Source organism: Clupea harengus, unplaced genomic scaffold (genome assembly GCF_900700415.2).
Source record: "Clupea harengus unplaced genomic scaffold, Ch_v2.0.2, whole genome shotgun sequence".
Classification (NCBI taxonomy): domain Eukaryota; kingdom Metazoa; phylum Chordata; class Actinopteri; order Clupeiformes; family Clupeidae; genus Clupea; species Clupea harengus.
Window position 1 is genome coordinate 31,537 of NW_024879885.1, and position 25,359 is coordinate 56,895.

At 46.6% G+C, this 25,359-nt stretch overlaps 1 protein-coding gene across 1 annotated transcript; it reads left to right on the forward strand.

Moving 5' to 3' along the window:
- Positions 1-662: 662 nt before the first annotated feature.
- LOC122130624 (arf-GAP with Rho-GAP domain, ANK repeat and PH domain-containing protein 2-like) lies at positions 663-25,334 on the forward strand (the record flags this gene model as incomplete). Its single annotated transcript, XM_042705363.1, has 9 exons — positions 663-941; positions 1,041-1,618; positions 2,038-2,108; positions 4,269-4,327; positions 5,037-5,101; positions 6,850-7,359; positions 9,473-9,542; positions 16,881-17,001; positions 25,122-25,334. Coding segments are annotated over exons 1-9 (1,966 nt in total), but the record flags the coding sequence as incomplete, so codon positions are not given.
- Between the last annotated feature and the right edge of the window lie 25 nt (positions 25,335-25,359).

Genomic DNA, 25,359 nt, shown 5'->3' on the forward strand with positions numbered 1-25,359 from the left:
GAACTGACTAAAAAAACTAAAAATGAGCTTTTCCTTTGACATTAGAGATGAACCGTATGAAAATAACTGAGGTGAGGGGGATGATCAAATTGTGGAAGGGGTGAATGTGAGCCCACCACCTTAAACAACTTTATCCTCCATTATGAAGGAATTCATCTGTGTATAGTTGTGTGAAAGCATTCTGCTACTGTACTAGATTGGTCTTGCTCTTCTTTCCACTACAAATCCCGTTCCTTAACACAAAAGCACATCTTCCCCTGATGACCCAGCAGGCTCAGAAAAAAGACAAAAAAGTCCCCTTTCCTCCAAACCACTACAGCCCTTAACGCGTCCGCTGTGACGTTCTACATACTGAACATTCCGCGGTGCTGAGCTGCTCTGTTTTGTTGCGTTCGTGGGCTTTGAGTTCTGTTGCCACTGCTGCCCCTCCCCATACCACAGTAGCCTTTTTGCATGCATTCTCAGTGATCCACCAATTCCCATGTGTGTGGAAGTGAAACCCGTTTTTTCTTTTTCTTTTCCCAGTCAAACTCCACCAGTCTGTCCTGCTTACATGCTGGCTAAGAGCTGCGCTCGGCACAACGTCCCTCCACTCATCTGAGAGAGAGAGACAGAGAGAGAGACAGAGAGGGAGAGAGACAGAGAGAGAGAGAGGGAGAGCCATGGATCCGGATGGCATGGGTTCCAGAGGCATGGGCACTCTGCCGCCGAGCTCCCTGGTGCCCACCGAGGACATCCTGGACTGGCTGTGCAGCCTGCACTTGCCTCAGTACGCGGCTCCCTTCGCCCAGGCGGGCCTCCGGAGCCTAGGGCAACTGCGGGGCATGACGGCCGCCAGACTCCAGGAGGTGGGCGACTTTCCCACGGGTCACCGCCGACGCATGCTGTGCAGTCTGGAGACCCTGGGGCTAGACAAGCCTCTGGGGGAGAGGGAGGGGGAGGTGGCTGGGGCTGGGGCTGGGGCTGGGGCTGAGGACCCATCCTCGGGTCCCTGGACAAGAAGGAAGCCTGTGCCCAAGCCACGCCACATCTTCTCAAAGAACCACAAGCAGGACGCCTCCTGTCGGCACCCGCAGGCCTCAACAGCAACGGCGCTAGCACCGGGCAGCACCATGTCGCTCCCGGCCAGGTCGGTGGCGCACGTTGATGATGACGTATATGAAGACCCCGCCTCTCCCGGCGCCCCCTCCAGCTCCTCCTCTCTTACGGTACCCCGGGTGCTGCCGTGGCAACGAACCCGGCCCATCTCCCCAGGCTCCACCTCCGGCTCCACCCGCAGCAACAGCAGTGACTCGCTCTCCTCCCATTCGCTGCACTCCGATTTGGAGAACTCCCCCTCCTCCGCAGTCCCCGCCCCTCCTTCACCAGACTCCTCTCCACCATCCCTAATGGACCTCCCCCTATCCTCTTCAAGCCCCGCCCCTCGCCCTGACTCTCCAACCCCATTGGACAATGTTCAGGAGGACCTCCTCATGGTGGAGAATGACATCTACGAGGCGGCCCCCTCACCGCAGCCCCCCTCAGGCCCCGGGGGCCCCAGGAAGACGCGCTCCTATAGGCTACGGCACAGACCGGTTCCTGAGCTACCAGAGCAGGACCTCATACCCAAGTATCACTGGTAATGTAGAGGACAGGGTTTTGCTTTACAAACATACACACACTGACTCTCACTGATGCAGTAATGCATGTATGTATGCACATATATGCACATGAATGTATTTGCATGCCCACACACACACATACACACACACACACACACATGCACACTCACACTGATGCACGCGCACACACACACACACACACACACACACTCTAACATTCAAAAATAGGGTCATGCATCACCCTCATCCCCATGACTGCATACACTTTTGAAATAATTTCTGTTAATTTCTGTTAGCCACAACAGTTTGTTGAATAAGTGTGTGTGCATTGTGTGTATGTGCGTGTGCATGTGCTTTTGCTTGTATGTGTGTGTGCATTGTTTGCGTGCGTGCGCGCGCGTGTGTATGACTAATATGTGTTTTCCTACCCTCTTAGGAGTGTTAAAACTACGGACCCATCGCCTACCGATAGTCAGACTCCCAGTGGGAAAAACAGCCAGCAGAGAGGTACACCAGATACACACACACACACACACACACACACTGTTTGGCTCTGTCTGTCTGTCTGTCTGTCTGTCTGTCTGTCTGTCTGTCTGTCTGTCTGTCTGTCTGTCTCACTTTCATATGTAAAGTACAGATGGTTGACTTTCAGAATCTCTCTGTATCATGGGAAAAAGGAGCCCGTTGTTTGAGTGAATCATTGGAAACAAGACTCTGTTAAGTTTTACTCTCACAGGAAAAGGAAAGGCTCGCGTTTTGCACACACACACACACACACACACACACACACACACACACACACACACACACACACATTCCCACAGTTTGCACACACACACACACACACACACACACACACACACACACACACACACACACATTCCCACAATTTCTTACTGTATGCACTTAAGTTTATATGCGTAAAATTCGCTTGCATGATTGTACTCAGGTACTAGCAAACAAGCACACACACACACACACACCTACACACACACACACACACACACACACACACACACACACACACACACACACACACACACACACACACACACAACCACCAAACCACACATCCCCAGAGGGACTGAGGCCTACTGCAAACTCCAAAAGTAGTTAAAGTTTGGCGACTGGGGTTTTAAAGCCTTTCTTTGTGTGGAGGCGATGCAATGCACCCCAACGCGGGGACTGTAGGCTTGGCACTGGTGTTCCATCAGGAAACAGTCACTGGGTATTAGGCTGCCTGTGTCACTCCCTGTCTGTCTTTTTTTCACTTTCTGCTCACCTCCCCCTCACCCTCTATCTTCCTCCCTCACTCCCTCCATCAATCTCCTCTCTCTCCTCATCTCACTTTGTTGAAGCTGAGTCTGTGTAGGGGATGTGTTGTGTGTGCATGCTCGTGTGTGTGTGTGTGTGTGAAAGTGCATATGTTGATAACAGAGCTAACTGTTAAGAAGTTGAGCTGAGAGAGAAAAAAAGAGAGAGAGGGAGAGAGGTGTAAGAAGAGGCTGAAGAGAAGAAGATGGACAGGGAGACAAATAAAAGATGGAGCTAGTGAGTGAGTGTGTGTGTGTGTGTGTGTGTGTGTGTGTGTGTGTGTGTGTGTGTGTGTGTGTGTGTGCGCGTATGTGCATCTGTGCGCTGTCTGTATGTGACGAAAGATTAGTGGGTGATAAAGAAGGGGATATATAAGGACCTAGAAGAGCCCTACAGAAATGTGTGTTTGTGTGTTTGTGTGTTTGTGTGTCTATGTGTCTGTGTGTCTGTGTGCATGCACGCACGTGTGTGTGTGTGTGTGTGTGTGTGTGTGTGAGAGAGAGAGAGGGGGGGTGTGTGGTGTGAAGGTCAAGCTTAGATAATGATAAATGACAACACACTTCCTAAATGAGTCTTGGGCCACTGAGCACAACTGTAATATGGTTCGGTGTGCGGTCTGCCATAGAGCCACAGCCCAATAATAAAGTGGGGCGACTTTGCTCCCTTGTATTGCCTATGGGAACCCTGTCTAGCTGCTGTAGATCTACGTCCGGGTATGTCTGGGAGCGACATGATGGAGTGTCTGCAGGCCCTCGCTGTTTCTGTGGCCATGTGATACTCATTTGTCTCCCTGACAACAGATCGCCCATGCAAGGGCACCGGGGTCTGCTAAGAAACATTGTGTGTGTGTGTGTGTGTGTGTGTGTATGTGTGGCCTGCTCTCCTCTCGTCTTACTTTGTCTTGTTGTTTGGTCCCTTCCCTATTGTTTCTCTATTGTCTCTTCTTCCTATCATTTTCTCTGCCCTTCTCCTGTCTCTCTGCCTCTCGTTCTCTCCTCTTCTCTCCTCTCTCCTGCTCTCTTCTCCTCTCTCCTGCTCTCCTCTCCTCTCCTCTCCTCTTCACTACTCTTTCCTGCTCTGTCTTCCTCTCCTCTCTCCTGCTCAATTCTCTTCTCCTCTTCTCTCCTCTCTCCTTTCCTTTCCTCTCCTCTCCTCTCCACTCTCCTGCTCTGTCTTCCTCTCCTCTCCTGGGGAGGTTTAGAAAATGTGATTTGTGTTCATGTTTTTCGTCAGATTATGTAAATACATCATACTCAGTGGATGATCACACTGTGTGTCTGTCTCTGTGTGTGTGTGTGTGTGTGTGTGTGTGTGTGTGTGTGTGTTTGTGATTCAGCTCCTCTGGAAAGGAAGGTGTCAGTCATCACTCCTATGGTGAGGTTTATCTGTACAACAACCCTGGGAACAAACCGGTAAGTGAGTGTTTGTTGAAAAACCCATTCAAACTAAGATGTTGAATGCTCAGTCTCATCATTTGTTTGTGAGCTTTATGTACATGACTGTAGTGGGTTATACATTTGTTTTGCCAAAACAAGCTATCTTGTTGGTAATTAAATGTACAGGAATTAAGTATGCAGTTTAAAGTAATACTGAAAGCAACATTTTGCCACTTTTTGAACTATGTTTTTATAGGCAACTCATTTTGGTATCATGTTCAAATGTTGATGGTATGTGGTCATGTGAGGGATAGATAAACACACTTGCTCTTGCTAGCCACCCAGGTGAAGCACAATGCACGCAAGAAAAGCAGTATGTATGCAAGAAAAGCTTTCACAGCATGGCATCGCCAAATATATTGCCAAAAGACACCAGATTAGCATGCAAGCAAGCTTTTATCAATGCCATCTTTGCTGTTGTTAGCTTGGCTAGGTTTAGACCAAAACCCCTTACTGCTGTTTTTAAAATGAGAAAAACAACTGTACTGCATGCGAGGTAAGGCAGAGGAACTTCCTCTTGTCGCCTCTTTAACTCTCTGTTGCCTCTCTCTCTCTCTCTTACCATAAATGTCACAGAGAAACCAGAGCTGGAGGGGGAACTGCAATAAGGGATGTGTGTGTCTGCTTTATTTTCTTGTTCAGGAACTCTAAATCTAATATCTCCCTTATTCTCTCCTTTCTGAAGGATGGAGATCCCAAAGAGCAGGTCGTGATGGAGATCAAGGAGAAACTTAAGCAGAAGAAGCTTCGGTAAAATTACTGAATCACACACACACACACACACACACACACACACACACACACACACACACACACACACACACACACACACACACGCCATGCACATTTTAGGTGAAGTGAGGGCCAGGGAAGCAACTTAGTAGCAGATATCACAATAATTTTGGAGCGAGCAAATACTTCCTGTACTAGAGTGTGTTCTACATTTGACAGCCCCCCCCCCCCACCCCCTCCTTTCACTCATTGCAATACTACATAGAGGGACGATTCTAAACATGCTACATGTTTCTGGATACGGTGTCTAATGTATCGAGGCCTTTAGTCTCACGGCTGTATGAAAGTTGTTTGTTTAGATGTGTAGTCTGTCTCTGTGTGTGTGTCTTAGGTGACGTTTTTTAACCTGGTGCTGGTGTTCGTACTCACCCACACACCCACCCCCACACGCTCTTATAAGATGGTTAAAGCAGTCCATGGTTCCTTTATTTATATAAACACACACACACACACACACACACACACACACACACATCCACACACAGAGACACATCCACACACACACACACACACACATCCACACGCGGACACACAGACACATCCACACACACATCCACGCAGACACACAGACACACACACACACACACACACACACACACACACACACACACACACACACACACTCACACACGCACACAGAGACACATCCACACACACACACACACACACACACACACACACGCACACAGAGACACATCCACACACACACACACACCACACACACACACACACACACACAGACACATCCACACACACACACACACACACACACAGAGACACGGATACACACGCACACATACACATACACACACACACACCACACATACACACACACATACACACTCAGTGCACTCTAAAACGTGGTTAACAGGGTCATTTCTGTTGTAGTCGAAACCACAGGCATCGCCCAGGAAGTGTAAACTGCTACTCTAGTCCTTTGTTAGTGATTACTTCCTGGCCAGTAGCTAATACTAGCAGTCCTATGAAAGAAGCCGGATTGTACCTTTGCATGAGAAACATTCATGTAAACCTGCACTTCAGTCAGTGACCTTACTGACCTGGAGGTGGCCGATCATATAGGGTCAGGACCCGCAAGTTCACCAGTATGCTGTAGGATTAAAAAGAAGAAAAAACATCTGTCTTAACCACAGAAAGGAAATGCTATGTATGCCTCAGGATATGTATATATTAGGTGTATATGCAACAGGATGCAACCTATGGCAAACAAGAAACAAGATGTCCCCAAATGACCTGCTTTCTCTTCCCTGTGTACGTGCACACCAACAGACTGCTGGACAGTCAGCATGGTCCAAATTTGACAGCTGTTCTGTTTTGTCAGCAGAAAGTTGCCCAGGAGAGTAATAAGGAAAGGTGACAGAGCTTAGACTTAGACATTGATCTGGACTTGGATCAGGTTGGCTTGAGTCAGTTTAGTGTTGAGTCAAAAGTGGCAAAAGAAAACATTTAAATGAACAAGGTTATCTTCCCCCCTCTCTCTGCATACATATTTATCTCTGGCTACCGACTCAGCTATTCCTATCCTCCCTGACTACCTATCTATGCATATAATTGCTTGATGTGATTGGGTATGCAAACAAAACCCACTGAAGGCTAGTGTTGAACTAGTACTGATGAACGCTACGCTTTCTCAAGGCTTCTCTTTTCCCCTCTTTCCCCTTCCTGTTTCCCTGACTGACCCTCGACAGAAAGAAGCAACCCAAACAGAGAGAACAGAGGCGGGACAGCAAAGCCCAGCAGGTCACCCAGCAGCACCCACTCCCGACAGCCTATCAGGGTGCCGACGACATCAACAACGACGACGAAGAGGAAGAGGAGGAGAAGGACGGCGAGTACTCGACTGTCCAGGCCTTCCTGGAGCCTCCGTGGCCTGCCATCGAGAGTGGACAGCGGTCCCCCAGGGCACCGTCCCCTAGGGCACCGTCCCCCATGGTGCCATCCCCCGCCGACACCTCATCGCACAAACACCAACCTGGTGAGGTGACGGTGTCGGCGGAGGCGGTGCCCGCGTTCTCAGCGGCACCCGCAGCTGAGGGCAACGGCGACGTCTACACGGAGCCGCTGGACTCGCTGTGCGGGCTGGCCAGAATCGAGCTCTCAGGGGAGGGGGAGTCGTCCATTTCCCCGTACGCCTGCTACTACGGAGGCCCCAAGGCTGCCCTCAAGACCGGCTGGCTGGACAAGCTGTCCCCTACAGGGTAAGGCACGCGGTGTGAATCTTTTGGGTGTGGCAGTATGTTTGTGTGAGGGCCATGACGACAAGCTGTCCGCTACAGGGTAAGGCGTGTGGTGTGAAGCCTTCGGGTGTGGCAGTATGTTTGTGTGAGGGCCATGACGACTTTAGCAGTGGCTGTGACAGTCTTTTGATTGATGCCAACTGAAGAGCTCATTATTTTCTAATGCACTGCACAGTCTACTACTATAGATAGACCGGCTAGCTATGTTTTTTTTGGGGTAACATTGTATTTGGGTAGTCCACCTACAGACACATCACAGTTGGTTTGTTGAAATTCGAGTTCAGTCTCTTTCTAATTCACTGAACATCACCTTAACCAAACCCAACCCTTAACCTTAATGCTAAATGGTAGTTAACGGAGTTTCAACAGATTGTGTATAATCTGAGCATATGTAGATAGTCTATAGGGGACCATCCAAATTAAGTGTGATATTTTTTATTATTATTTATACAGTATTTATTAATTTAAAAGACACTTTTATAGATGGTGTGAGTTACCGTTGTCATTTTTTATGTGGTGGAATAACATTTTTGCAAGTTCTGAAAAGAAAGAAAAGGGAAAGAAAATCCCTATGATAGAATGAATGGGGATTTGGAAGAATGATGAGGTAATGCCTGTGGTAGTTAAACGAGTGCTTGAGAGACCCCGCATTCGATTTTGTTCAATACAACGATTAAAAATGTAACCCATGCCCTCGAACAATGAACCCATAACCTTCATGTTATGGTATGGCTTTAACCTTATTTTGGCTTACCGCTCAAGCTACAGGAACACACGAAAGCTTAATTTGTTTTTTAGCACGGGTATAGATCTGTAACATGAACTATATCTACATATGTATCTATCTATATCTATATATATATCTATGTTTGTATATCTATCTATCTATCTATCTATCTATCTATCTATCTATCTATCTATCTATATCTATACATAGTAGCTAGTATATATACTATATAGTACTATCCACTTCTGCGGTTCAGGGAGGCATTACAAATTTGTGAGTGTTAACAGTTTCACACACTCCCTCCCAAAGCCACTCCACCATCACACACACACACACACAGACAGACACACACACACACACACACACACACACACACACACACAGACAGACACACACCCATGCACGTGCAAGTCTATGTATGCAACCTCTTTCATCAAACGATGTACATTTCAGACTCAATATTTCACTCCTGACTTCCTCTGTAAAACCACTCAGATGAGCAATGCCCGTTTGCTTTACTCCCTTGTCGTCAATCTGCGGTCAGTGCCCCATTCATGCTTCCTCTTCCCCGAGGTTGGGTTGTCTGTCCTGCACATCTGAGCCTGGACATGTTAGGGGTTTGGGCTCATGGGTTGATTGCCATTATAGCAACTGATCCAGTCGAAGTGCAAATTGTGGATGGTCATAGTATGGAATGTTGGACTCTGTGTAAATGCTCAAAGCACAGAGAATTCTAGATGATGATCCCCTTCGTCTCTCTCTCTCTCTCCCTCTCTCTTTCTCTCTCTCTCTCTCTCTCTCTCTCTCTTTCTCTCTCATGCTTTTCTCACTTCTTTACATGTCCTACTTCCCCTTTGTGTGTTGCTGCTTTTCTCCCTCTGTCCTTCCTGTTATGAGGCTTGAGTGGTTGAGCAGTGTTGGCACGCAAGTAGTTTTCAAGTTTGTTTAGTGAAGTACATTGTCACGAAAAATAAAATAAAAAATAAAAAAAAGTTTTATCCTAAGCAACTTTTCTTTTGTCAACTTTTGTCAGCCTGTGGTAATTCAAGACTTGGCTTTAGGGATTGACATCAGCCAAGTTGCTTTGTACCGCCTGCTCAGTTGCCGGTAGTTTAAGCGCCTACACTCAGACAGCATTCCACAGCAATATCACTGATTCTGGATCAGTCAAATGGTGTATGGGACAGCACAATCATTATATGTGATATAATATTGGTTTATTGACATTTAGATCTAAAACGGCTTCCGGCATTTTGTGTTGTGTTGACCCTGATTGTCTATTTTGAGTGAATGAATAGGTCAATGGATGACTTACTCTTGTTCTTGTGTTGTGTTTGTCACTTACAGAAACTGTGTCTTTCAGAAGAGATGGGTGAAGTTTGATGGAGAGAGCCTCACATACTATAACAATGACAAGGTCAGTGAAGGATTCGTGCTCATAGGTGCACATAGACCCATCACACACATGCACCTATCCACTAAACATACACTCACACATGTATATGTACATGCACACACACATGCACACACACGTGCACATGTAGATGTCCCACATATAACCAGAAACATACAGTACGTCCACAATCACACACATACATGGATACATTGGTGCATTGCAGACGCAGACGCACACACAGACACACAATCAAACAGAGACAGACACACAAACAAACAGAAAAACACACACACAGACACACGCACAGGCACACAATAAAACAAACATGCATGGATGCATTGGCCCTGCCCCGCCCACCTCCACACACACACACACACACACACACACACACACACACACACACACACACACACACACACACACACACACACACACACACACACACAGTCTCATCTCCCGGCGGGGTGAGAGTGAAGTGACCCCAGGACTGAAGTGTGCCGTTGAGTTGGAGCAGAGGGGGCCTGTCACGGCTGCTGACACCCAGACGAATGGGACCAAGGACAGGCCGACCTTGCTCCGCCGGCACCGCCATCGTCCCCGCCGCCGAGCCCACCTGTCCTCACGAAGAGCACGTGCCTATCCATTTCTGTCTGTACCACTGCTGGTGTCCTTGGGTTCCTCTTAGCTGTTATATGTATGATGTTTGTGTGTGTGTGTGTGGGTGGTTGTGTGTGTGTGTGTGTGTGTGTGTGTGTGTGTGTGTGTGTGTGTGTGTGTGCTTGGGTTTGAAGGGACATATTATCATTGATGGACTGATTTAATTCTGACTCTTTATATCTTTAAGCTTTTGCATTAGCGTTGTGAGTGTGTGTGTGTGTGTGTGTGTGTGTGTGTGTGTGTGTGTGTGTGTGTGTGTGTGTGTGTGTATGTCTGATGGAGAGAGTGAAAGAGCGATGGCCCCAGGCTATTCCTGCCTCATCAGCAGAGGTATGACTCTAATTCTCTCTCTGTCTTTCTTTCTCTCTCTCTCTAATGCTCTCTCTCTCTCATGCTCTCTCTCTCTGTTTGTCTTTGCTGCTTCCTATCTGTGTGCACTTTCAATATGTAAGTTATAATTATCCCGTCTTTTTCAAGTACAAGCAAATCACAGACAGTTGTGGGCGCACACACACACAAACTTACACCCACACACACACTTACACACACACACACACACACACACACACACACTAGTTGTCTAGTAAAGCATCATAGAGTTCCATAACAGTTATCTTTTGTGTCATTTTTACTGCCTAGTTTTTCTTTAGTTGTCCTTGTACGGTTGTTTCCTGTGCACGTATGTGTGTGTGTGCGTGTGTGTAAGTGTGCGTGTGTAAGTGTGCGTGTGTGTGTATGTGTCTGTGTTGTTTGGCCTTCTGCGAGCGTGTGTCTGTCGAGTGGAGTTGCAGAACCGTGGCTGTTCAGACACCGCATCAGTCATCTTTGTGTCATGGTCTGTTATGTTCCGTGCTGTGAAGTGGGCTCCTCGCTGTCTATATGTATTGAACTTTCGCTTGTCACCGTGTGTGTGTGTGTGTGTGTGCATGTGTATGTGTGTGTGCGTGTGTGTGTGTGTGTTTGGGTTACTCAGCATTTTTAATGGTCCGTGAAAACAGATGCAATGTGCCTCCTGTTTTGTGTGTGTGTGTGTGTGTGTGTGTGTGTGTGTGTGTCTCTCTGTGTGCGCATGGTTGTACTTATGGTACAGAAAATGTATATTTAATAGTATTATATTTCTCTCTCTCTCTGTGTGGGTGTGCATTTAATTATATTTTTTTTAATTCATCCATTTTTTAAGCAAAACCACTTTCAATGCAGAGAAGTTATACTTTTAGGGGTGTGCATATTTACCGCTTTTGATTCTCAAATATCTGACAGTGTCCATGAACAGTTATTTCATTAATCTGGGCTTGCCATAAGGCTACAGTAAATGAAAAATGGTTCGGGAAAGTAGTTGGGATTTTGTTTCTTATTAGTATTACACCTGACGGCACAACCTCCTGGCTACTACCTGGGGACTTTCTGCTCCGCAATGTTTGTAAACATAGGATTGGATACCTCGACAAATAATACCATGATTGTTGTGAGTGTGAATACCATCTCCACAAATGAAAAAATATAATGTACAGAATAACCAAATAGGGATAGTATTGTAGTATTGTAGTAGTAGTACCATAGTAGTAGTAACATAGTATTAGAATGGTTATGCTGTAAACGGTTTTCTGGATATTCTTTTGTCTGTGCACACCCACATCTACATTTAGGCATTGTTTTATGTGTGTTTCCTGAAGAAGGAAACTTGTGACCTCTCTGCTGGTAGCACCTTTCAAGGGTTGAGAGAGAAAGAGTGAGAGAGTGAGAGAGTGAGAGAAAGAGAAAGAGAGAGAAAGCGTGAGAGAGAGAGAGGGGTAAACAGAGAGAGAGAGGTAAAGAGAGAGAGAAAGCGAAAGAAAGAGAGAGATAGAGGGGTAAAGAGAGAGAGAGAGAGAGAGTGGTTAAGAGAGAGTGGTTAAGAGAGAGAGAAGGAAAGTTTTTCGGTGACCTCACTGTAAGCTCCCTGAGCTCTTTTTTGCAGCACCAGCATTGCCACAACGTCACAATCAATCCTGTGAACTCGCCTGATGCACGCTCGTTAATCACCTGCTAATTATAGCACCAGCCTCTCTCTCACACACATACACACTCACTCTCTCTCTCTCTTTTTCTCGCGCTCTCTCTTTCTCTCTTACACACACACACACACACACACACACACACACACACACACACACACACACACACACACACACACTCACACTCACACTCACACTCACACTCACACTCACACTCTATCTCTCTCTTTCTCTCTCTCTCACACAGTCTCACTCACTCTTTCTCTTTCTCACAGACACACACACACACTTGCTCTATCTTCCTCTCTTCTCCTCTCTTTTTTTCTTCCACCTTTCTTCTCATCTTTCCATCTCTACTACTCTTTCTATCACGCTCAGTTTTTCTCCAACCCGTTCTCTCTCTCTCATGTGTTTTGTTATCCACCCTTATCTCTCTATCGCTCTTTCCTCCTCTTTGTGTGATCTCTCTGTGTAAATCTCTCTCCAATCTTCTCTGTCCCACATTCTGTTCATCTTTGCCCCATCATCTTTGCCCCATTTGCCATCCAGCCATCACTCAGAAGTCATCAGAGAGAGACGCGTGTTTTTTCGGCCCCTGGTGGCCCCTGTTGGCTCAAGGTGGCGTGGGAGACTGGGGAGAGTGGCGTTCTCACCCCTCTTTCCCCTTAGACACCCCTGGGGCCACATAGAGGTCCTTCCACCCCCCCCCCCCCCCACCCCACCCCCCCCCACTCTGCCTTACGTTTGGTTTCATCAACCCAGAGATGGGAAGCCTTGCGTGGAGGAGCTCTAGTCTAAGGGACCCTCTTGGGGCCGCTGTGTAAGACTCTGTCTAGGGTGAGGCTGAAGGTGTGTTTGAGGGGAAAGTTTGACTAAAAGTGTGTGCTTCGTATGTCTGTCTGTGTGGTTAGCCTGTGTGCTACTTTAAGTAATGTTTGTGTGTGTGTGGACTGTTGGGATTAAGTGTTGGTTGTGCTGCATTGTTGGCATTTCTGTTAGTGTATGTGTGTGTGTTTGTGTGGTAGTACGTGTAAGAGAAATATATCTCACCAAAGCATTTTTTGCTGTGTGTGTGTGTGTGTGTGTGTGTGTGTGTGTGTGTGTGTGTGTGTGTGTGTGTGTGTGTGTGTGTGTGTGTGTGTGTGTGTGTGAGGGGGAAAGGGGGCTTTGGTGAAGGGATCAGTGGTGTGTCTGCAGCCTCTTTAAGCCCTACCCCTCTTTCTCCTCAAATCCATCCATCCTCTGAAGACTGCATTTCTCTTCCCCCCTCGACTTCTTTGACTTTCCTTGTGTGTCGCCGTCCTCCTAATTCCTCCCTGAAGGACGCTTCAAATCCGTAAACCAAAAAGTCAGGTCATTTTGTTTCTTTGGTGCTTCATGGTCCCCCCGGTAATAGTCTGGCGTAACGTGATTCCAATAGTTGAAATTCTACCGCTGTAGAGCAAAGATACGTATTCCACAACGCAATGGAACTTGGAGTTCAAGGTGTCTCACCACTTTGCACAGAACCTGTTGGTGTAATAACGTGTAACTTTTATCTTTCTTGATCTTTCCATAGCTTTCATTTCAGGTTTACTGGTGGATGAGAAAGAAAGGTTCAAGGTGTTCTTGTTTTTGTGTATTCCTTGCCTTTTAACTACTTTGCTGGTGAAATGATTGGTTTTGACAACTATTTGTTAATCTTGACGTTTTGACCCTGCCGGCTTCTTCAGGAATACTATTCACTGGTTGACAACTATTTGTTAATCTTGACATTTGACCCTGCCGGCTTCTTCAGGAATACTATTCACTGGGTTGAATGTTGTGGTGACAGACTTGTGCCTTTTTTCCCGTCATGTTTGAATCCACTGTAGTTCTGCCTGTTGGCCAGCAGGGGTCCCCATCACTCCATGGTAGGCAACAGGGCTTTGCTGACAGGCCCCTAGCCCACAGAGGGCTAAAGCTTTAAAGCTCTGTCACTCCCTCTCCTCTCTCTACATGTAACCTTCAGCTCTCAAGCCTTTTAGCTCCATAACACTACTTTAATTGCTTTCCTACGTGTGTGTATTTGTGTAGGAAATGCAGGCAGACTAAGAGGCACGCAGGGAGACACACACACACACACACACACACACACTCAAAAACAAAACGCACACTCAGAGGCAAATGGATTTAAGCAAGCACACACGCACGCACGCACGCACGCACGCACACACACACACACACACACACACACACACACACACACAAACATATACTCATTACGCAAGTGATAATGGCATTATAATGCATTATAATGGCAAGGTTTGTGTCTGTGGCAAGGTTTTTGAGGGTGGGGGGGTCTGTGAAGGAATCTAGAAGAAATCTAAACTTCACAACCTCAACAATCAGACGACCCTCTCTTGTATTTACAGATGCTCTCCATATTAAAACACGAACTAAAACCCCTCTGTGATTAGAAAATGGCATTTAAAGTTGCCGTAATTAAATCGTATCCAGACAGCGTGCAATTATCAGCACTTAACTTTTTTCTTTAAGTCCTTCGCACCTTCCGTTTTCTACCCCATCGCTCTCTCTTTCTCTCCCCGCTTCTCTTTTTCGTGCAAATGTTCGGCGGAAGGGATACGCTCGTTAAGTATGCAGAGAGAAGTTCATGGCCCTACCGCCGCAGTGAAGAGAACGGAAGGTCTAAATTGGCCCGCTGCTGAATTCCCCAGGAAAGCGCGCTCCTGTGCGAAAGTGCGGTAATTAGGGTTAGCTGTTCCCGTCGTTGTTAACATAGCGGCTTAATTTGAGAAGATGGTCCTCTGAGTGACCCTCTCTCCCTTTCTCTTGCTCTCTCTCTCTCTCATGGCTTTTCTCAGTCTTTCGCAAGATCTTACCTCTCTCTTTCTTTTTTTTGTTCTCTTTCTCTCTCTCTATCCTCTTATCCTACATGCTATTTTTAGACGAAATGGACCAGAAATAGTGAGTGCACTGGAAGTCAAGGTCACCATCTTAATTAAGAGGCAAATTGTTTGATACCGCCAAGACTTTGAACTCTTTCATGTTCCTCCTGGTAATAGTACAAGGCAGCTCGCCATTCAGTAGCAGGAGTGGTATTCAGGTCAAGCTCTTTCCAACAGAACTAATGTTGTTATTCAGCATACTCTGCACTGATAATGGTGTTATTGATATGAATAATGCACTGTCTTGATCTGGTGCCTTTTTGAACATTGCGCTCACTCTCATGCTAATTCCACACTACTGGAACATATGGCAATTTTGAATTAGGTTTTTAAAATTCTGGCAAGGTTTCCCATTACATACATCCATATTCAGTTTGGCTGTGGAATGTTGGCTAAAGTGAAATGGTCCTCGACTAACAGCACGGACTGTAGGTTGACTGAAGCCTTGGGATCCATTTGCTGCCATTAGAGTGGACCCACGGGAGGGTTGCGTAACCTAATCTAACACAACCTGACCTTACGAGCCATGTGTATTGCATTGTTCATCCAACTCACTTAATGGAGTGTGTGTGTGTGTGTGTGTGTGTGTGTGTGTGTGTGTGTGTGTGGTCACTAAGTGTGAAATTGGTTGTGATCAAGCTGAGCTCAGTGTGTTATGGTGCTCTTCCCACAAAAGTGGTCTTGGGGTGCATCTGTATGTGTATCAGGGTCTATGTATGTGTGTGTGTGTGTGTGTGTGTGTGTGTGTGTGTGTGTGTGTGTGTGTGTGTGTGTGTGTGTGTGTGTAGATATGTATGTCTTTCTGGATCTCCAGTCCCTCCACACCAGGCAAGCCCTTGTGTTCTATGCTGCTCGGGGGTTCCTGCCCCTTAGGTACACATTCCATCAATAAGGGAGCAGGTTGTCTAGCAGTGGAAGGTGCACACATCATCATTTCAGCTCCATACAGGATGTGTCAGGTCCATAGAGTATGTGTCAGGTCCATAGATAGAGTATGTGTATACATGTTATTCCATAGAGTATGTGTATACATGTTATTCCATAGAGTATGTGTATACATGTTACTTCAGCTCTATAGAGTATGTGTATACATGTTATTCCATAGAGTATGTGTATACATGTTATTCCATAGAGTATGTGTATACATGTTACTTCAGCTCCATAGAGTATGTGTATACATGTTATTCCATAGAGTATGTGTATACATGTTATTCCATAGAGTATGTGTATACATGTTATTTCAAGTCCATAGAGTATGTGTATACATGTTATTCCATAGAGTATGTGTATACATGTTATTCCATAGAGTATGTGTATACATGTTATTTCAAGTCCATAGAGTATGTGTATACATGTTATTCCATAGAGTATGTGTATACATGTTATTCCATAGAGTATGTGTATACATGTTATTCCATAGAGTATGTGTATACATGTTATTTCATGTGCTTGGGAATTGATTTAGCATTGGATGTGTGTTTCTTGCAGCATATATTGTTGGTTTGTCAGAGAGCTTGAATAGGTTTCCTCTTTCTCTTTCCCTCTCTCTCACTCTCTCCATCTCTCTCTCTTTCCTTCTCTCTCACTCTCTCTCAGGCCTGTCTTGCTGAGAATTTGATAGGTTGTCTATGTTGGATTTCCTAATGTAAAATGTGATTTAAGGGTGAACTAATGTAAAGGTTTGAATACTGGTTAATGAACAATACATGTATTAAACCTCTCCCTCCCTCCATCTCTCTCTCTCTCTCTCTCTCTCTCTTCTCTCTATCCCTCTCTCTCAGGATGTGTACTCTAAAGGCCTGATCCCGCTGTCGTCGGTGAAGGAGGTGCGAGCGCTGGGTGATAACCGGCTGGAGGTGGTGACGTGTCTGCGCACCTTCGTCTTCCGAGCTGAGCGAGAGGGTAGGAGCCCTTTCAGTCACCGTTATCCCTTCTTCTGTTCTTCCTTTCCCTCCTTTTTGACTCTCTCTCTCTTTCTTCCCTCTTTGATCTCTGTCCCCTCCCTCTCTCTCATCATCTACTTCTATCAGTCTTTCCGTTGTCTATTTCTCTCTCTTTGTTTTTTTTCCTCTTTCTCCTTTTTTTTCTTTCTTTCTTTCCAGACCTTTCTCTCCTTTCTTTTTCCCTTTGGTTCTCACTCACTCACTCTCTCTCTCTCTCACCTTTCTTCCACTCTGTCTTTCTACTTCTCTGTCTCCTCTTCAAGTTCCATTTTGTCACCTTCTCTTCTCCTCTGATTCTCACACGTCTTAATCCCCTGTACACATACACACTCACTCTCTCTCTCTCTTTTCTCACGCTCTCTCACACACACTCACACACACACACACACACACACACACACACACACACACACTCTCACACCCTCTGTTCTCCCCCTCCAGATCTCTACCTCTCCTCCTCTCCCTCTGTCATTAACAGTAAACCCTGCTGGCCTCTTCCAACTTCTATCAGCACACAGTGCTGCATTGGCTGCCATTTTGTGCTTTCCTAATCTGCAGGAGGGATCCATTGTGGCTCTGTGAGTCCCAGTGTCACGCCTGTGTCCAGAACCATGGGTTCCATTTTCTTGTGCCATAATGTATGGCGCCTGTCTTCAATTTTATTGTTACTGGTTGTGTGAAACCATGTTGGGTGCTTTGCTGAGTTCCGCTAAGTGTTTGCCCTGCTGTGTGTTTGCCCTGCTGTGTGTGTGTGTGTGTGTGTGTGTGTGTGTGTGTGTGTGTGTGTGAGTGTGTGTGCGCGCACTCTCTCTCTTTGCTGCTGTCGTGTATTGTGTGAATTGAAGTAAACTGCAGCATAGGAGCCTTTCAGGCTGTGGGACAAGGGATTTTGGTGCAGCAGCATACAGCTCTGGATGGCTGTCCCTATGCTGTCCCTAGGTGTTGCCGTGTTTAGCTGGCTGGCATTGTGCCCTCTCTCTCTCTCTCTCTCTCTCTCTCTCTCTCTCTCTCTCTCTCTCTCTCTCTCTCTCTCTCTCTCTCTGGTAGTTATCAAACAGAATGCTGGAAGAGTTGCACAGTGTAAACATCTGCCTCAATTAGATGGGTCTCCTTCTCACCCCTTAACGAGCACTAGAGAGTCACTGCCCCACCCTCAAACACTCACACACACACACACACACACACACACACACACACACACTCACACACACTCCTGCTCCATCTCCCCCTCTTTGATGTAGGCCAGCGGGTCAAACGGCATATTGAGCTGAATCCAGGACAGAATGCCCCTCAAGCCCCCCCCTATAACTGTGATGAAAGGGGAACATGCGAAACAAGCAAGATGTTTTCCCACAAATCACCACAGAGGATTACTTTTGTAGTGGAAAAAACATAACGTAGCTGAATCAACACAAGTGAAAAGAGGTGGAAATAAAGATAGCATGTCTACAAGAGTTGAATGCCTTTTGAGGCACTGTCACTTAATAATAATAATAATAATAATAATAATAATAATAATAATAATAATAATAATAATAATAATACTAATAATATATAATACACAGTGCTAATATCCTACCCTGTGTTAATGTAGCTATTCCTTTGTTCTTAGATGCTGCTGTTTAACAGGCTCTGATTCGGTGTGTTGTTGACTGCTGCTTCGTAAGAACACCTTTGAGTTCTGAGGGAGGGCAGAGATTTTGTTTGCCCTCGCTCACAGACAACTGAGGCAGACTCATCAAGCGTTAGCAAGTGTGTTCTCTCCTCAACCTCACCTTGAGTATTGCTCTCTCTCGCTCTAACACTCTGTCTCTCATACTCTCTCCTTCTCTTTCTCTCTCTCTCTCTCACACACATACACACACACACACACTTGCTTCCTCTGTCTTTCTCCGTTTCTTTCTTTCACAAAGAAAGAAATTAATTCTTTCTCTCTCTCTCTCCCTCTCTCTCTCTCTCTCTCTTTGCCACACACATTCATTCAGTCAGTCAGTCAGTCACACACGCTCTCTCTCTCTCTCTCTCTCTCTCTTTCTCCCTTCCTTCCTCCGTCCCTCCCTTCCCCCCCCCCCCCCTCTTTCATCCTCTTGCAGTGTTCATTTTAGTGCTGCAGCTCTGACTTTCCCACTCTAGTGTGATGAGTGTCTCCTGCTCGGCCCGCTCACAGCCACAAACAGCAGGCTGCAGATAAGCACAACCACTGCGGCTTGTTTGTGGCCACGAGGTCTTCCTTCTCTCTCTCTCTCTCTCTCTCTCTCTCTGTGTGTGTGTGTGTGTGTGTGTGTGTGTGTGTGTGTGTGTGTGTGTGTGTGTGTGTGTGTGTGTGTGAGAGAGAGGGTTTGTGTCTGCGTGTGTTTCTATTTTATTTTGGCAGGACTGCTTGCAGCCTCTCTGAGCTCAAGGAGGGCTGAGATAAGAAAGAGGGGAAAATAACAGGTTGATGTTGGTCAACACACACACACACACACACACACACACACACACACACACACACACACACACACACACACACTGTTTTGTTAATGTATGTGGGTTGTGCAGGTTGTGCAAAAATCACACACACACACAAACTCATACACACACACACTCACAAATCTTCACACACACATAACACACACCCAACTGAAGGTTCCATTGTTCCACAAAGTTTATATAATTGTTATAGTGAAGCTATTTTTTTGTTTCATTCCCCATCACCATATTCACAGAGACACGTGACCCCTTCACCTTTACAGTGCAGATATACATCTCCCTCCATATGCGTTCTCTCCCTGGGTATTGAGCCCATGGTGATAGCATCTTGCGCTAACCAGTTAAGCTATAGAAGCACTACCAGGTGTTTTGTTTGAAGCAGCCTCTAGCTGGCCTCACTCAACATTGCTATAAGGTAAAAAAAAAAAAAAAAAAATTTAATAATTTCTTAAGGATGTGTTTTGTGTGTGAAATGAGGAATTGACACCCATAGTGTTGGCCCCAGTTGTTGCTAAGGCTTGTGATAGCTGTAGCGTAAACAGCGTTTGTCTGACGTCCATTATCTTGAACTCCCCCTCCCAGCACAACGATCAACCTTTTGCAGCTCAAAAAATAAAAAGAGCGGTCCATTGACTGTTGGTGTAAAGCCAGATGGCAGTGAAGTTTTGCTTTGCACATGCGCCATAGAGAACTACAGAGATACATAGGAGGCTGGAGATAGAGAGAGAGAGAGAGAAAGAGGGAACGAGAGAAAGAGGGAGAGAGAGAAGAAGGACAGGGAGGGGAGAGAGGAAAAAAGAATTTGTCTGGCCAGCTCATGCATTCTTAAACAGCCTTATACCAGAGTGAAAGAGCCATCAATCTCTGGCCAAACATAAGAGAGACTAAGAGTGTTTTAGAGAAAGGGGGAGAAAGAGCGGGAGAGGGAGAAGGAGAGAGAGGGAAAGGGAGAAGGAGAGATTGAGAAGGGAGGGGAGAATACTGTGAATAATTTAGCGGCACAAGAGTTTGTGTTCACCCACAGCTGTCTGCTGTGCTTTTGACCAGTCTGCAGGTGTTGTGCCCCCCTAGGTGTGTCTGTTTATACACTTGTCTGTGTGTGTGTATGTGCATATACAAGTGTGTGTGTGTGCTTGTGTGTGTGTGTGTGTTTGTGCATATACAAGTGTGTGTGCTTGTGTGTGTCTGTGTGTGCATGCGCGCCTACATGTGTTTGATACAGCAGCGTTAGCCATGCTTTGTAAGATGCAGCTCGACACACCACAGGAAACCCCATGAAAGAACATCACATCGCTTATTAGCCAGTGAGGTTTTCACTCTCATTCTCTCTCCTCTCCGTACAGTTGTGTTAAATGACGATGAAAAAACAGCTAGTTCAGTCTAGCCAATGCATTGATGTTTCTTTTTCTCTTATGTTGGTTGATTGGCTCTCTCGCCTGCCTGCCAAAGGTCTGTCCAGTGAGACATAGTCTGAGGGAGGGCATGAGCCTCACAAAGTATTATTAGCACTTTCTTATTTACACACCTGTTACATACACAGTGCAAACACGGACACACACGCACACGCACACGCACACGCACAGACACAGACACACACATATACATACATGTGCCCATTTTCGGTCTTTAGGTGCACACACACACACACATGCACACACACACGCACATAAGCACCGGCGTCGTCTGAGTGGGTAACTCTAGCGCTGCTCTCTAGCATTGCTCTCATACTCTGGCGGTTCTCAGAGGACCTAATTGGAGGGTTTGTGTGTGACATGACATTTGTCAGCCATGACTGCACCCTCCTGCTGCTGAACGTCAGAAGGGCTCTTTAGGAGGAGTTGGGATGTGTAATCAGCCCTAATGGGGGGTGGGGGGGTTGTTTGTGATTGAATGAGTGAGTGAATTAGTGAGTGAGTGAGTGGGTTAAAGGTGCTACATGTAAGATTTTTAGTTTAATGAGGACATTATGATTTTATTTTTGGGGTCAACTAGAATAGATTTACATGATTAAATGTTCCAAAAACACATTCTTTTTGTAAAAATAGCAACAGAATGTGAAGAAAAAAACCGATTTGACGTAACGTAAAAAAATGCCTATAAACTCTGTTACCCAGATATCCATTAAGGTTAGCATGCTAAGTAGCGAGGCCCGGTCCAGCCTCTCTCATAATACAACTTTGTACCTCAAGAAGCACTAGTGACTCACTGTAGGAAAAACCACAATGCACAGCAAGAGTGCCATCACGCCAAAACTGTCAGGAATGGTTTTTGTAATCTCTAAAATCCCATTTGAGAGGCTAAAATAACAATTCAGTGTGCGCTCCATTTTATGAACTACTGGACCTTAACTCATTTAACTCATCAAAGTGCCAGGTTGAATTTACAAACGGGCCCAATTAAGCATGGCTGTGCTGTAGTTAGTGTCGACAAGTAACTCAGTTGCAAGCCCATCGGTTAATATTATGCTCAGCTAGCTCGAAAGCTTGAGTGCTTAAATGAAGACCTACAGGGGTCTGTTTGCCTCAAACAAAGTTAATGTAACATATAAAATATCACTTGATGTTGATGGAGACACTAATGGTGGCCTAGATTTATTTGTCATAATATTTCACGCTGCATGCATCCGTCGGCCAAACTTTTTGTTTACTTCTGTGAAGGGAGAGGAGGAAGGGATGGACAAACGTAGTAATACACCGCCTCCAATCTGCTTGGGGTGGGCAGTATGAAATCATTTTGCTTGCTAGCTGACAGTTCGTCGGTCAGCTTCTTTAATTAATTAGTGAGTGAGTGAAGCGATGAGAGACTATAAATGAGTAAGATAATTAGTGAATGAATGAATGAACGTATTAATGCAAGTAAATAAGCAAGTAAACAGCTACTGTATATGTATCAGTGAGGTGAGTGAGTGTGTGAGTGTGTGAGTGAGGTGAGTGAGTGAGTGAGTGAGTGAGTGGGTGGGTGGATGGGCGGGCGGGCGGGCGGGCGGGCGAGCGAGCGAGCGGTAATGGTTTAGGGGGCAGGTGATAGTCTGATTTGCATCCTCATTTAGACAGAGTGAAAGAGTGAGTGAGCTGGACTGCTCACCTTAAATGAACTAGGCAAAGAATCAAATCGGTGAGAGATTGAGCACGGGAATGGGAGAGAAGGAGAGGCAGTGACTTGAGTGGTAAATTGCCTGTTGTAAGCCTTTGGGGTTGGTTGGTGTGTGTGTGTGTGTGTGTGTGTGTGTGTGTGCGTGACCCACACAGAGTGTTGAAGTGACCCAGTACCTTAAAGAGTTCAGAGTTTGTGAAAGGGGTATGAGGTGTCACACACACACACACACACACACACACACGCACACACTCTCTCTCATGCATTCAGAAGTACTTAGAGACATAGGGATGACCTTGGGGAGTGCGTCCCATAGTGCACCATTTCAGATTATTTGAAACATTCTTTTGCATGTTGCCTAAAGGTGGGGCTGAGAAGGAGAGAGAGAGGGAGATAGAAAGAAAGAGTGAGAGAATGAGATTGAGAGAGTGAGAGAAAGAGCGATAGAGAGACAGAGAGAGCTGGGAAGAAGAACAGAACGACCAGACAGAGGCGTACATCAGACAGGTAATGGGAGTAAGTGCGTGTGTGTGTGCGTGTGTGTGTGTGTGTGTGTATGTGTGTGAGATGTAAAAGTCTGTGAATAATACAGAGAGCACTCTATTATTCATGTGGCTTTTTATGTTTGATGAGAGCAGACTGGCCCTGCCCGGCCACAGCGGGCACAGGATTTACGGTGTGTGTGTGTGTGTGTGTGTGTGTGTGTGTGTGTGTGTGTGTGTGTGTGTGTGTGTGTGCGCGCGTGTGCGTGTGCGTGTGCGTGTGCGTGTGCGTGTGTGTGATTTACACTTCATAATAACCTCCGCGCAACAACACCAATGGTTCCTTAGTGTTTTTGTGTGTGGGGGGGTTGAGGAGAGAAATGTACAGCCTCTCAGCTTTGAGAGCACAGCTGTGTGTCTCTCTCTCTGTGTGTGTGTGTGTGTGTGTGTGTGTGTGTGTGTGTGTGTGTGTGTGTGAGAGAGAGAGAGAGACTTTCCCACTGGTTCCTATGATTTGTGCCGGAGGGCTACAGATGTTTTGTGTAATAGATCTGCATGTGCAGATGCATGTTGGGTGTATATGTATGTCTGCACAGCTGTGTGTGTGTGTGTGTGTGTGTGTGTGTGTGTGTGTGTGTGTGTGTGTGTGTGTGTGTGTGTGTGTGTGTGTGTGTGTGTGTGTGTGTGTGTGTGCGTGTGTGCGTGCGTGTGTGCGTACGTGTGTGTGTGCGTGTGCGTGCGTGTGTAAAACTGTCTAGTATGAGACTGTGTGTGTATTCATTTATCTCCTCCTCTGTTTTGACCTTTGTATATTTGGCATGAGTGGGTTTCTCTTTTAAACCAGTGGGATCTTACGCCAACCACCCCACCCCCCCTCTCACACACTCACACACACACACACACACGTGTGCGCGCACTCTTACACATTACACTCCATAACACACAAGCACATCATAAACAAAGACTATCATCTCATACAAACACCCACGTACAGACAGCACACTGAAACTTTCCTTTTGAAACTTTTAACCCTCAACTCCCTCTCTCCTTCTCCCAGCCACCCCCCCCATCCTCCACCTCAACATCTCCTCCATTCCCTCTCTCCATCTACGTCTCCTAACATCCAACTCTCCCACTCTCTCCCCTTTTTCTTTCTCGTCCATTCTTTCCCTCTCTCTCGGTCTCTCTCTCTCTCTCTCTCTCTCTCTATCGCCCTCCCTCTTTCTTCTTCTCCATCTCCTTTGTTATCCCACTGCACCCTCCTCTACCTCCTCCTCACATTTGCCTGCCTTAGAGCGGTTGCCAGGTGCTGCAGAATTCCTCCCCCCCTCCACCACCCTCTTCCTTCCCCTCAGCTTCCCCCCACTGCTGTCTCTCTGTTGGGTTGCCAGCTGCGGTGGCGGACCTGCGCAGGGCCGCTGCGCTGAGCAGCTGGTAAACGTTCGCTGGCTGCCGCCACTACTCGCTACTCGCTACCCACAATCCTCGGAGCCGGGCGCCCGTTTCGAACGCGGCCCCCAGAGAGGCCTCCTGCGCAGGCCAGATTTCCTGGCACCCCCTGCTTCTCCACCAGCACCACCAGATGCAGGGATGGAGGGAGGGAGAGAATGGCTGGCTGGGGTGTGTTTGTGATTTGTTTTGTTACTATGGGAAGCGAATAAGTGTGTGTGCGTGTGTGTGTGAGGCTGGGAAGTAGACGTAGAGTGGGCCTTTGTTTCTCAGATCTATTCCCAGCTCTGCCAGTCTCTGGTTGCACATATGCATAAACACACACACACACACACACAGGTAGAGTGCTTTGTGTACTAGGTGTCTACATGTACACACACATAGAGTCAAGAAGTTTGGGTATTGTTGGTGATTAGCATAACTTGCACCAACTCAAACACCACACCATGCACACACACACACCCAGACACAGACACGCACACACACACACACACACACACACACACACACATACACATCTAACAGGTCTCTCCTCACCTTTTTTCTCCCTCTCTCTCTCTCTCGCCCTCTCAATCTCTCTCAGGGGACAGGCAGGAGTGGCTGGCCCTGCTGCAGAAGGCCCTGGGCTCGCGGCCCTCCATCTCTCAGCACGCCCCCCAGGGTGCCACGGGCCGCAGCGGGGCCCTGGAGCTGCGGGGCCACAAGGGCCGGGTTTACGTCTGCCTGCTGGGGACGCGCGTCCGCCTCTGCAAAACCGAGCAGGTGATGATGATGTTTGTCTATTTCCCACCCGAAGGCCCTGATGTAGCAGTTAGACAATG